General features: G+C 46.8%; 1 protein-coding gene across 1 annotated transcript in view; it reads left to right on the forward strand.

The window, feature by feature from the left end:
• The window catches only part of LOC105547838 (cell wall protein DAN4-like), a 45,603-nt gene extending 43,129 nt beyond the window's left edge, over window positions 1–2,474 (forward strand). The window contains 3 exon segments of the mRNA XM_011991564.1: window positions 1,407–1,598; window positions 1,600–1,641; window positions 2,303–2,474. Of these exon segments, the coding sequence (XP_011846954.1) occupies window positions 1,407–1,598; window positions 1,600–1,641; window positions 2,303–2,474 (406 nt within the window).
• The last annotated feature ends 12,602 nt before the right edge of the window (window positions 2,475–15,076 follow it).

Raw genomic sequence — 15,076 nt, forward strand, 5'->3', positions numbered from 1 at the left:
GACAGAAACAGACGTCAGCATAGCAGGTCACTCAGCACAGTTCAGCTCTGTGTATGAAACAGATTCTAGCCCTTGTCCCTGTTTCATGATGTTGCAGTGAAGGAAACAAAACAGACAAAGGGCACAGAATGCAGAAAAGGATTTTAAAAGGATGACTTTTAAAATGTGCACCTGCTTTTCAAGGGCACAATGAGGACACTACCAAGTATATTAAAGCTGATCTATAAGAGACGGGTATAAAGACTCTACAAGGTCATTAGACTTACAAAGAAAACAAATAACATTCTCCTAGCATCACGAGTCAGGTGTTCCACAAACACTAAGAATAGCCACTGCAACGGGGATCCACTATGAGGTGTCAAAACATAACCCAGGAAGCGTGGCCGAGAGCTCCTATAACCTGATTTCTAGGAATCTAATTTTAAACATCCTCACAGCTAGCACATCACAAAAATACAGAGCTCCAAATGCCGTAACACAAGTGCTAACAACACCTAGCCAAAAATATACGAGGCATTTCAGGCAAAAATCCCAGAATCAGAAGAACACAAGTTTTATAAGTTCTTCAAAAGCTGGTGCTGGTTGAGGCTCTTCTGCAGACTTCAACAAAAGACGCTAGAATTAGCCATTGACGGTAACCCTGAGTCAACACGCACCGTGTTCGGAAAAGCACAAGGCCTGCTCTGGGCTTGAGACCCTGGGAACTTTCCCGCACCGAGTGGTTGACTTTGAGAACTCAAAATAACCAACAACCAGTCCATGAACAGAGAAAGAAGACTGCAGCCTCCCTGGGGACCTGGCTCCATGCCTGCCCGCTTTCTTCCGGGTACCTTTGCCCTTCCCGGCTCCCTGCTACACCTGGAGATGCTCTGGGTTCAGGCCCCTCTCCAGCTGTGTCTTGCTCCACGGCTGGCTGCCCGTGTGAAGCCCCAGGCCTTGAAGGACCATCTCCACCTGCTCCCTGCACTTCCCACCCACTTCCGTCATGACGCCCAGGCTCTGGCTGCTCTCAGGGATCAGGGCCGCCAGGCTCCCCTCGCAGGCTCCAACTGGAGTCCTGCCCCCTGGTTTTCAACAACACTTGGGACTTTCTCCTGGAAACTCTCGGCTCTGGGCTTTAGTGAACTGCGCCATCCAGCTCTTCTCTGGACTCTAAGCAGGGCCTTTTCTGGGTCTTCCATCCCTGCCTCCATTTCCAAATGTGGGCTTTCCTTTGGCCTCCTCTCTCCAGACATGCACGCCTCACACTCTGGCTACTTGACCTGCACTTCTATGTAAGAGGCTCCCAAATGCACCCTGCTCCAGATTTTCCCCAAGCCTCCTCCTGTATTTCCAAACTCGCAGCTTGCAGTGGTGTCTGTAAGTATCTCCGAGTCAGGTCCACACTTGCTTCTCCTGATTTCCAGCAAAGCGCAACGCCGACCTCGGGGTGCAGACTGGCAGCTTCTTCCGCCTTCCTGCACTCCCTCTTCCCATCCTGACCCAGGCACCGAATCGCTCAGCTCACTGGCTGCCTTCTCTCCTCCTCTCGCCACGGCGAGTGCCCTGCATGAGCCTGCTCTGTCCCTCCGGCTCCACGGCGTGCCGCACATCAGAGGCGATTCTCCCCGAAACCCTCAGCGGCTCCCTCGTATCCGACAGGTAAGGACTTCCACATTCTGGTCCCAATCTAACTTTCTGGCCTCAGATATGCACATGCATATTTTATCTATGCAAAGAGAGTACAGGCCTCACACCTGCTCTCATTCCTGGGCTCCTAGCTCCTCCTGAAGGTGCTGTATGAGGTACCTATGCACCTTCCAAACACTGAGTGAATACGCACTTGGAGAACATTTACTTGATAATTTTGTGACATTGCCAGATAACGTGGACAAAGTGAGAACTACGCAGGTGTGTGGATGCCGCCTTGCCCAGACCTCACTCACCCAGACACTCCCAGATGCTCAAGGTGACCAGCCCTATTGGCACACAGGCAGGCGCAGGCTGCACCCCCACAGCTGGGCCCCGCGAGCTGAACTCTAACCATGAAGCAGCTGTTTGCTCCTAAACCTGTTCTGGCCGGTGTACTTGTTACACATTACTGAAACCAGTAAAGTATGACTCCAAAGAGAGAATAACTGTATGAAAACCAAGTTGGATGCCTTTCAAAGACTTGATAGAGGTGAATTTTTATTTCATTTTAATCTTTTTTAAATTGCTATCAAATTAGGTATGGGCAAAAATTATATACAATGTTTGAGGAAATAATTTTTAAAGGTTCCCAATCTAACTTGTTTCTCTTGTGTTGCCTTTTCTCTTCTAGAAGAGTCAAAACTGTGGCAGGCCTGCGATGGCTGTGGTTGAGGAAAGAGGCCACACCCACAGCCAGCAGAACCACGCTCAGCAACAGCCTAGCCCCGCGTGGAAGAGGTGTGAACACTCTTGGGAGAGGTGGATGTGCACTAACGGTTCCCAGCTCTGACCTCTTTGATTAACTGAATATGGTGATTGGTTTTATCTGAACGTCAGACAAAAGGGTGTCTACGTCCAGGAAAGACTCTAAACATTCTGGACCCATCCTGGGGCAGATGGTGACCATGACCAGTGATACCACTCTCCAGGGGGCAGCATGGTCTGCAGAGGGGGAGACCCCTAAGGCAGCCCTACCCCAGCGTGGGTGAGTTTCTGTTGTAATTCTATGTCCAGTGTAAATAAACTGTGGAAAACTGGGAGATGGTACAAGAAAGCAAGGATGTCAACTAAATGAATAGAAAGATCTACAAGGGAAGGCTGAGATCGGCTGAAATCAGCTAAAATAGGCTTGGGAAAGTAAAGGCCAGGCTGGAACTTCGTAATGGCTTTCGAGGCTCGGGAACACGGACGGTAGCTGCCCTGTCCATCCCAGGAGAGAACAGACGGGCTTGGTTGGAAAGCACTTCCCTGACTAAAAGTGTCTTTAAAAAGGGAAATCTCAGAATTGCCCTCCCTGGAACGCTTTAACCCTTCATGGAACACAGCAGAAATTCCACAGCCCTGCATCCCAGGAAGCAGGGACAGGACAGCAGCCTCCAGCACACAGAAGCACTTAGAGGCATAAGCAGCTATGCAAAGATGGCATGATCCGTGCCTCAAAAAGGCCAAGATCTCTGAGAAATAAAGTTGTATGCAGATTTACACCTGGGCAGCTTGAAATGCGTGTGCCATGACAGTTCCGGAAGCTTGTCTACTCGAAGGTCCGCATTCAGGTACGTTTCACAGTCACCACAACTAGACTTTCAGAAATTTAAAACTCCTAATAAAGAAGTGCAAACCTGCACATCTCACGCCACCACCTAAAGCAGTGGTTCTCAAGTAGGGGCGATTCTGCTGGGGGGAGGGATGCTGATGGCATCGTGGGAGGCAGAGGTCTGACACTCAGCACCGCAGGCACCGAGAACAGTCTCCTCCTCACAAAGTCTCCCCACAAGGGCTCCGGGGGGCCACACCAGAGGATGGGAGGCAGGGGTGACACTCAGCACCGCAGGCACTGAGGACAGCCTCCTCCTCACAAAGGCTCCCTACAGAGGCTCCGGGAGACCACACCAGAGGATGGGAGGCAGGGGTGATGCTCAGAATTGCAGGCACCGAGAACAGTCTCCTCCTCACAAAGGCTCCCCACAAGGGCTCCGGGGGGCCACACCAGAGGATGGGAGGCAGGGGTGACACTCAGCACTGCAGGGACCAAGGATAGCCTCCTCCCAGGAGAAAAAAAAAAGACAGGAAAAAACAAAGGCTCCCCACAAGGGCTCTGGGGGGCCACACCAGAGGGTGGGAGGCAGGGGTGATGCTCAGCATCACAGGCACTGAGGACGGCCTCCCACAAAGGCTCCTCTGGGCCAGAGCATCCATAGTGCTGAGGGGAAAAGCCCGGACACAAAGGATCAAGTGTTTTCAACGTAGCTCAGGGCATCTCCACACAGGAACTCCCATCTGCCTGTTGTGCAAAGTCTGGGGACTTGCAATCAATAAACCTTCACAAGACACAACACATGGACCTAACAATTCTATTTCGCTCTGGGAGAGAGAAAAGAAGGAATGGTTTGGGGAGATGCATTGAAATTCCGTGAGTTCTTGACTAAAAATCACCAAGTCCGCTGTGTTCTGTTATCAGCAGTCCTGGGTAGGCCCAGACCCACCTCACCCCCAGCGGGACCCAGGCAAGGCTTTAAACCCCAAACGTCCCTTTTCGTAACACTGGCTGTTTCGTGTGGTTAATAAATCATCCAATAAGATGACACGCATAAGCCTAGTTATAAACCTGACACATTAACGCTATTGATCATTGTCAGACATCCGGGTTAATCAACTTCACAATGCTACAGAGAAATCATTGGTACTAAGAGTTGTAAGGATGATTTTTTTAAATTTATGTACCTCAATTTTTATAGTTACTTTTTACATTTTAAAAAATGCATATTCTAAAATATTTTTGATATTTTAAAATGTTAATGTATCAAGCATTTTAAAACGCACCAAATATATATCTACTAATACATAGGGAATTTTTAAATAAATATCAGGGTAGAAGGAATTAAAACTCCTAACATAACACTAAATAGACAGGAAAAAACAAAGTAGAGAGTTCTCACAGATTCCTGAAGGAATATATTGTAACAAAGCTCAAAAAGTACATTAAAACCTTTATAACTATAAAATGTTTTAATTACCAACTAACAAGAAACTATTTACTGAATCGCGACTAGCAGATCCCCAAATCTGTTCAACACCTGTACCCTAGCCTGGGTCTGCTGAGGAACAGATCGATTCTGTTGGAGTTGACCTCGAAATTAAAAAAAAAAAAAAAAAACAGCTTTAAAGATTTAGATTTCCTGAATAAAACAGAAAATAAAAATAACATTCCTGCACCTGTGAGTTGACTCTAATTTATTTTTTACTTTGGATGGCTCATAAAATATACATAGATACCTTCACCATGCTTTATATTATATACTCGTGACTCTTAATTCATTATTAACCTCACTCTGTAGCTAAATTCTAATACTAATCATGGTGGCATCATTAAGACATTGTTCTAGGTGCTTTTTTAACTGAAAAAAAATGGGGGATAGGTAATAAATAATTATGTAATCTAAAGGAAAAGTTCGAATTGTATGAGTCCAGCAATGCTATCATCTAGCATGGAAAATACTTTCAACAGTTCCAGGAAAGTTCACATAAGAAACACTAAATAAACTCTAAGTCCAGTATGAGTCAGAGACATTTCCAACAGAAAAGCACACGCAGTGGGTTGGGAGCGCCTGGATTTTCTCTAGCAAAGACTCGCGGAATCCATGCTTTCACCGCCACGGGACGAGGCACACGCGGCCTGGGACGCGCCTCCACCCTCCAGACCCACACGCTGCGCGAAACCACAGCCAGATTCTCACACTGGGGAATCCCTGGGCGAAGACCTCACGTGACTTTCCTCCTCGGCAGCTTCCCCAAAACAAAACACATCAATCCAACGAACCCGAGAGCGAACGGAAACCAAGAGCCAGGCTTATCTCTTACAGGAACACTCCATAAATCTCAGACGAAGTCCCTCATCCTTCCACACCATCTGCTGATAAGAGGTCAATGGTCAGGTGGAAATCACTCAGACAAGCGCTTTCCCTCCCCCAGCAGACGTGGACGTCTTCGCCCTGGCGTTTATGGGGCGCCCTAACTTTTAAGCGCTGGCCGTCCCCCACGCAGGCCGGCAGGGCCCTGGGAAAGCAGAGGCCCCGCAGCTCCTCCCTGGACGCGGGCTACGGTGGAGGAGGGGAGAGCGGCTGCGAGTTCGTGGCAAAGAAGGGCTATTTGGAGTAACACAAGACCACGTAACACAGGTAATTGTGAGTTTTTGTTTTCTCCGAACTGGCCTCATTATTATTAATTATTCCTCCAGCACCTACTGGGAAGGTGAGAAGAAAGCAAAGGGCGTCACTCCCCACCCGCGAAAGCCTCGCAGCATCCCTGGAAAAGCGACCGAGAAGAACGGCTGGTCTGCGTTCGGAGCGGGTGAGCGGCAGGTGAGAAGAACCCAGAGCGCCCCGCCTCCCTCCCTGGCCGCCCTCCTGCACCGATGTGAACACGTGAGCAACAGCCGCGTGGGGAAGCCGCTGGCTCCCAGAGCCCGGGGCGCTGCAGCAGAATCACCGAGACTGAGATCTGCGGCCTGAGTTGGGGCCGGGGAAACCACGCCTGCAGGACTGCAGGGAGCAGCCGGTTTCTGCACAGGTAACATGGAACTGGGGGGTAAGCAAAGCTGACGAGGTGGGCCCGTGGCCCGTCTGCGCACAGGTATTAATAGTTCAATAGCCGTGGTGGCAGCAGCTGAGCAGGCTACACAGGACGCAGCTGGGGTCTGGACCTGGGCCTGGGGGCCGGTGGAAGGCACGTGTGTTGAGGCGTGTAGTCAGGGCCGGCCTACTTCCCCAGGCCTACAAGGACAAATGTAGCTCCCCAGGAAACACCACAGGCAGCCCCTGCCGGCAAGCTGCCCCAAGAAGTAGTGAACCCCCCAAAATCAGAAGCAGCCAAGCTGACCCCCACCTCATCTAAAAGAGCAGGGCACCAGGGAGAGGGCACCCACCCAGTCTCCTAATCGTAAAGGACATTCATAGCAACACCACAAAAAAGAAACACTACTGCTCTGACCTGGAAAAGTGAAATTTAAAACATAAAATATACAGGTTCTAACTAAGAGGCAGACAGACCGGGCGCGGTGGCTCATGCCTGTAATCCCAACCCCTTGGATGGCCGAGGTGGGTGGATCACTTGAGGTCAGGAGTTCGAGACCAGCCTGGCCAACATGGTGAAACCCCCATCTCTACTAAAAATGCAAAAATTACCCAGATGTGGTGGTGGGCACCTGTAATCCCAGCTACTTAGGAGGCTGAGGCAGGAGAATTGCTTGGACCCGGGAGGTGGAGGTTGCAGTCAGCCAAGATTGCACCACCGCACTCCAGCCTGGGCAACTCCTTCTCAAAAAAAGTAAAATAAAATAAAAGGCAGACAAACAAAAGGACATTTCCTCTGATCTTAAAAACAGAAGTATTTGTTTCACAGCCTGGATAATTGAAGATCTGCATAGAAGTCACCTAGGGCCCTGCCCTCCCTCACAACAGACTGGGATAGAGGGAAGGAGGGCAGGAGGTGGGCCCCTTGTCCACCAGAGGCTCCTACTGCCCCATCCCCTTCCTCAGGAGGGCAGCCTGCCCAATGCAGGCTCCCTTCTCCCCAGGTAAGACCCTGGCGTCTCTACAGGAACACCCGCCTCCCTTCCCTGCAATCCACTCCAGCTGCTCACGGCCAGTCAAGGGGGGCGCTCTTCAGGGAGGAGCAAACGGTTTCGGGGAGAGCCTGAACTCCAACGTCCCAGGTGTGGCTTGCCAGGGAGCACAGAGGAAGGATGCAGGTCCCGAGAAGGAGGAGGCACAGGAGGATGACGAGAGAGACAAGAGAGGCAGACTGCCCAGCGAGGGGCCGAGCACAGAATCCGGCTGAGGCCTCCTGGGGAGGGGCAGAGGCAAACATGCTGCTGCTTCTAGGCTGCTCCGGAGGATACATACTCAGAAGGGGCTGCAAGGCAGGACTGGCTGAGGAGCAGTCATGTGGATGCCTTGCCTCTCACACGGCACACACTGACAACATGCAACTCACATACAACACAACACGCATGTACAATATACTTATACAACACTGACAACACACAATGCACACACACACGCAACCTATACAACACACACCCAATACATGCAGCTCACAACACAACATGTACGTACAACACACTCACACACACAGCACATGTAACTTACATACAACACAACACACGTACAATGCACTCATACAGCACACAACACAAACTCACATACAACATGCACATGCAACACACTCATACAACACACAACACTCATACAACACACAACACACGCAACTCACAACATGCACATACAACACTCATACAACATACACACGATACATGCAACTCACAACATACACATACAATACACTCATACAGCTCACATACAACACATGCAACTCAACTCACATTCAACACAACATGCATGTACAACACACAACACACGCAACTCAACATTCACGTACAACACACTCATACAACACAACACTCATACAACATACACACAATACATGCAACTCACAAAAACATACACATACAACACACTCATACAACACATGCAACTCACGCACAAAATATGCACGTACAACACACTCATACAACATATAACACATACAACATACACACAACACATGCAACTCAACACAAATACATGTACAATGCACTCACAACACACAACATTCATACAACACACAACACTCATACAACACACAACACATGCAACTCAAACACACGTACGACACACACAACACACAACACTCATACAACATACAATACATGCAACTCATATACAACATATACATACACACATACAACACACAACACTCATACAACATACAAAACATACAACTCACAAATACACATACAACACACTCATACAACACACAACACACACACAATACATGCAACTCATATACAACATACACATACATACAACACACAACACTCATACAACATACAAAACATGCAACTCACAAATACATGTACAACACACTCATACAACACACAACACTGAAACATAAATGCAACTCAATACAATATGCACATACAACCCATGCAACTCACATACAACACAACACACTCATACAACACATTCATACAACACACACTGTACAGATTCTAAGTGTGAAATAGAAAACAGCACATGCACAGTTTCTAAAGTATGATGAAAGCTTTTTTCCAGAAGGTCATCCAACATCCAAACTGGTACCATGTCCTCATTTTCAGCTGCTGTTCAGATTCAAGCATTTTTATCATCTGCTCTATGAATTATAATAATACAGCATAAACCCATTTTTCATTTTACACCCACTTTGGTGTGGGGTGCTCCAAAACAGGGGCCAGGAGCCTCAGAGTCGTCCCTCGGAACAAAACACAACCCACACTCAGAGGCCAAGAAGGGAACCTGGGGGGCAACACACGTGTGCTCTCTCATCTGCAGAGCTCTGCTTCAATTACTTTACACGTAACCAGGGCTGGAACGGGGTTGGTGAGGGTACAGACATGGCAAACTGAGAAGAAACTGGCAGGTGGAGAAAGATCAGCCAAAATCCAAGGAAAAATGCTGAACATTTTCCACAAATAGTTCACACAACAGACGATACTCGGGCTACTGAAAGTTTATTGAGAGGGGTCTTGCTCCAAAGAAAAAGTTCTCTCCCAAGGTTATCGAAGATTCACAGCAGACACCTGCCCCCAACACACCATCTGCCAAGGGCCTATGAGTCAAAAAGAAGGTAAGATAGAAGTAAGGGTGCAGGGGGAGGAGAGTGGGAGGGGACCAAGAACTTGGAACCAAGTGATGGGCAGACACTGAATGCCTGACTCCAGGGTTATCACCTCAGAAAACAAGTCTGTTTAAGTCCATAGTAACAGTGTTAGTGCCTTCACTGAACCTGCACTCAACACTGGAGAACCTCCCTGTGTTATGAAGACAATCTGAAAAATAACATTAATTCACAACGTAGAGTGATGATTCAGCCACAGAAAATAAAACTGATATAATCTACTACAAGTCACACTGTGTCTTTCTTTAAGACTGGTTTATGATGCAGAAAAGAGGCAGCTTGAGATCTAAAATACTTAAACTGGCAAACACCTTGTTTCCCTGAATTCTCACAACCGTGGCACCAGCTAGGGTAAGATAGAGTGGTTTTCAGAGCTTCCAGAACAGCAGAACAGATCAATCATAAATATGCAAAAGTGATCTGAAGACAGAATTAATATTCCACGTTTCGGCTTAAACTAGTCATGTGATTTCCAATAAGTGGGAAACATTCACACCAATTTTTATAAGAAAGTTCAATGTGAACACATAGTACAGAACACTACCTTTGTTTGGGAATTTATTTATTTAATATGACAATTTCAATTGTCTTTAGGGATTCTTGATATTGAACGCTCATCTTTATTAATGATGAGCTACCCATTTTCTGACTGAGGAAACGGAAAGTTGTCACTGCCTAACAACAATACTCAAAACAGCCTGTATGAAAGGAAAAGGTATATCTGTGTGCACACACATGCATACACATACCTACACATGTACACACGTGTGTACATATGTGCATACACATACACGCAAAAACGTGTGCACGTGCACACATGCATGCACATGTACACATGTGTGTATACATACATGTGTGCACACATACGCATACATGCATACACATATACACATACACGTACACACAGAGACATATATACATATACACACGTACACATGCACACACATACATGCATATACACGTGTACATGGACACACGTACATGCACATACACACGCATACACACATGCACATGTAAGTATCATCTCAGGTACGTGGATTCAAAATTCTGATGCAAACAAGAATAATCACAAAACAGGGTAGAGTGTCAACAAGTGAGAATTGAGATGGATGTTCTGGAATGTTCCAGAGACAATATAGGGGAGGGCCACACATCACATAAACATCTTACCCATTTTAAACGTGACCATTCCTACCAACACCAGCCTGGATTAAGATGATTTCATTTACACAAGGAACAGAAAATATAATACTTGTTCTAATGAGATTCTCTAATCATTAGATTATTTTCACAATTATAAGTAATCACTAAATAACTTCCTCTCAAGGGTCTAAAAATAAAAATAAGATAACAAAAGAAAGTTACAGTCCTGACAGGTTTATCATGCAAATCACAGCTGTGAAAATAAAGCATGTTTTTGAGACTGTGCCCTCCTCAAATATCCTTCACGGAATTTTGTACCAGTAATGGCTGGTAATTGGTATACCACGTGGAAAAGTGTATCATTTGGGGTATATGAAGTAAACATGTAAAGAGAAATGACCACACACACCTGAAACCAGGTCTCATTTCACAACTGCTTCCTACCTTAGATTTGCTTAATTTACCTCATGAGGTGCCTCCAGGAGAGAAAGCAGAGCTGGGATCTGTCCCGAGGCTGCTTCGGGAAGAGCTGGGTGGGCACCAAGCCCCTCAGACCGAGGGCTGAGCTGCGTGGCTATGACCCCATCACTGCGACTCCCCAAGCGTATGTCCCTGTGTCACGCAAACCCCTGCCACACAGGTGACACACGCCACACGCCTGACACAGGCTCAGCACACAGGGAGCGATCAGTAAGTGGTGACTAGAGAGAAGCGACGGCCTTCAGCGTGGACGGAGAAAACAGGCCACAGAGTCACAGAGGAAATGCCACAGATCCACAGACGGAGAAAGCACCACAGACGCATGGACGGAGGAAACAGGCCACAGAGGCACGGAGGGAGGAAACAGGCCACAGACGCACGCAGGGAGGAAAAGCGCCACAGACGCACGCATGGAGAAGACGCACAGACGCACAGATGAAAGAAACGCCGCTGACGCACGGACGGAAGAAACGCCACTGACGCAGGGACGGAAGAAAGGCCGCTGACGCAGGGAGGGAAGAAACGCCGCTGACGCAGGGAGGGAAGAAACGCCGCTGACGCAGGGAGGGAAGAAACGCCACTGACGCACGGACGGAAGAAAGGCCGCTGACGCACGGACGGAAGAAAGGCCGCTGACGCAGGGAGGGAAGAAACGCCGCTGACGCATGGAGGGAGGCGCCACAGAGGCACGCCCCCGGAGAAAACAGGCCACAGACCCACGGACGGAGGAAACAGGCCACAGACGCACGGACGGAGGAAACGCGCCACTGAGGCACGCACGGAGAAAACAGGCCACAGGCGCAGGAACGGAGGACAGAGGAAACAGGGCAGAGAGGCCCACGCGCCAGTGTGGAACATCAGATGGGAACCTCCCGGCCCCACTCCCACTAGGGACTCCCCACCCCAGAGCACTCAGGATGGCTGTGGAACTCCTGCCACCCACCCCTGAGGTGAAGCTGGGGAGCCAGAGATGAGCAGGTTCATGTCCATCAAATGCCGATGCAATCCCTGTAATAACTGGAGGTCACCATTAAACAGAAGGGCACTTCACTTGGAATAAAAGCACTCTGCATAAAAGAACTAAAGATTGGCTGGAGACTGCTTAGAAACCGTCACAATCATTCTTGTTAGTGACAGTGAAGCTTCAAGAGTGGTCACTTTTCCTGTAGAAACGCCACAGAAGTGATTCCTGGAACTCATTTAGAATATTTCTTTCCCAGAAACCACACAACCAAGAATTTAACAGTGCCGTCTCTTGACCAGAAAGATTAAGATTTCTGATGAAACTAAACCCTGTCCAGCCTCCTGATTCTAGAGGATGCTATACAGAAAACCTAACTCAAAGGGGTTGCATTTCTTTTGTCGTGCATGACACACATAAAAAAAATTTTAAACATACAAAACATTTAGGAATTATACAGTGAATACCCATGTATCTACCCCCTGGATCACAGATTAGATTTAAATGTAAAGTTCTAACGGTTCCCAGCTAACGAAATGTGCAGTGTAAGCGTCTACCTGGTTAGAACCAAGGGGAATGGAATGAGCTTTCCCCAGCCTTGCTGCTCAGCTGGGAGGGGCTGCCACAGCTCAGCCACCCCACCCCAGAGCACCCAGGATGGCTGTGGAGTTCCTGCCACTCACCCCAGAGGTGAAGCTGGATCCCCAATCGTGGTGTTAAGAATAAGCCAGCCTTTAGAGGCCACGTGGTCTATACTTGAATAGAAAATGTTTCAGGAAACCAAAGATTCCAATGCCTGCGCTGAATTCCTAACCATTTGAAACCCAGGCTCCTCATCTATATAAAGAGAACAATGCTCTCTCCTGGGAAAGCATTTCAGAAGGATAGAAAAGGATCCACATGAGAGCAGCTGAAAACTACAAGGCACCCTGCAATTATAAGATTTTTTCTATATCTTTGTTTCAAGGAATGTCAGCATTCTAAATATTGTACTTCATTCCACATCACCTTTCAGGAGCAAATCATAACGATCAAAACTATCAGCAGAATCCCTACCAGCTCCGTCGCCACGTGCTGCTTCTCCCTGCATGAGAATTCCTGCAGAAGGATGGGACCATCCAAGAATGGCTTCCTGCCATCATGTGCCCATACTCCTTCCCCAGGGAGCTATTCCTGTACTCATGGGGCATGGGAAACCTGTATAACGCCATCAGAAAGTCCTTGTTTGACTTACACACTTCCCAGAAGGGCTGATTTTATCCAGAATCCGAACTGTGTCAAACACCAAACCTAAGAAATCATCAAGAAACCAAGGAAATGTAAGGCCATCTCCTGCCCCGGGTGCATGGCTACTAGGGGAGAAATAGAAAAGGAGACATGAAAAGAAACTTTTAAGATATTCAGACCATCACTGGATGATTCCAGGAACCCATTACAGATCATTGCTGTTCCTAATAACAAGAAAGAAATTCTAAAATTCCAACAGGCATGGTGAGTCCCTCACTTGTAAGAAATCAAAATAATAATCCATCATTATCTTCAGAAGGACAAAAGAAAAATTCTACTTCCTTTTCATATTAATTTGTGTACAAGTAACTAGGTGAGAAAATCTTAATGTCTGGACTGTGATATCAATAGCAAAATAACCCCAAGCACCCCAATTAAAAGATATAGACGGGCTGAGTGGATTTAAAACAAGAAAAACCAACTTATATGCTGCCTACAAAAAACTGACTTCAGCCATAAAGACACACATAGACTAAATGTGAAAGGATGGAAAAACATGTTCCACATTAATGGAAATCAAAAGTGGGCAAGAGTAGCTATATTTATTTCAGACCAATCACAGTTTAAGTCAAAAACTGTAAAAAGGAGACAAAAAGGTAATTATATAATAAAGAGATCAACATAGCAAGAGGATATAACAATTACAAGTATATGTGCACCCAACAACAAAACACCCAGATATATAAAGAAAATATTAGTAGATCTAAATAGAGAGAGAGGTCGGGCACAGTGCCTCACACCTGTAATCCCAGCACTTTGGGGGGTGGAGGCAGGTGGATCACCTGAGGTCAGGAGTTCAAGACCAGCCTGGCCAACATGGTGAAACCCTGTCTCTACTAAATACAAAAAATTAGCCCAGCATGGTAGCACATGCCTGTAATCCCAGCTACTTGGGAGGCTGAGGCAGGAGAATCACTTGAACTCGGGAGGTGGAGGATGCAATGAGTCGAGATTGCACCTCTGCACTCCAGCCTAGGCAACAAGAGCAAAACTCCGTCTCAAATAAATTTATATATATATATATTTATAGAGAGAGAGAGAGAGAGACAGAGAGACACCAACACAACAATAGTAGGGGCTTCAAAATCCCACTGTCAGCACTGGAGATCACCTAGACAGAAAATAACAACAAAATATCAAATTTAAAGTACAATGTAGACCAAATGGACCTAACAGACATTTACAGAACATTTCATCCAACAGATACAAAATGCACATTCTTCTCCTCAGCACATAGAACATTCTCTAGAATCAACCACATGCTAGGCTACAAAAGAAGTCTCAATACATTTTTTTAAAATTGAAATAACATCTAGGATATTCTCAGACTGTAACAGAATAAAGCTGTAAATCAACAACAAGGAAGAGACACTTCTCAAAAGAAGACATTTATGCAGCCAACAGACACAGCTCATTATCACTCGCCATCAGAGAAATGCAAATCAAAACCACAATAAGATACCATCTCACACCAGTTAGAATGGCGATCATTAAAAAGTCAGGAAACAATAGGTGCTGGAGAGGATGTGGAGAAATAGGAACACTTTTACATTGTTGGTGGGACTGTAAACAAGTTCAACCATTGTGGAAAACAGTATGGTGATTCCTCAAGGATCTAGAACTAGGAATACCATTTGACCCAGCCAACCCATTACTGGGTATATACCCAAAGGATTATAAATCATGCTGCTATAAAGACACATGCACACGTATGTTTATTGCGGCACTACTCACAACAGCAAAGACTTGGAACCAACCCAAATGTCCATCAATGACAGA

This window comes from Mandrillus leucophaeus, unplaced genomic scaffold, assembly GCF_000951045.1.
Source record: "Mandrillus leucophaeus isolate KB7577 unplaced genomic scaffold, Mleu.le_1.0 Scaffold399, whole genome shotgun sequence".
Taxonomy (NCBI): domain Eukaryota; kingdom Metazoa; phylum Chordata; class Mammalia; order Primates; family Cercopithecidae; genus Mandrillus; species Mandrillus leucophaeus.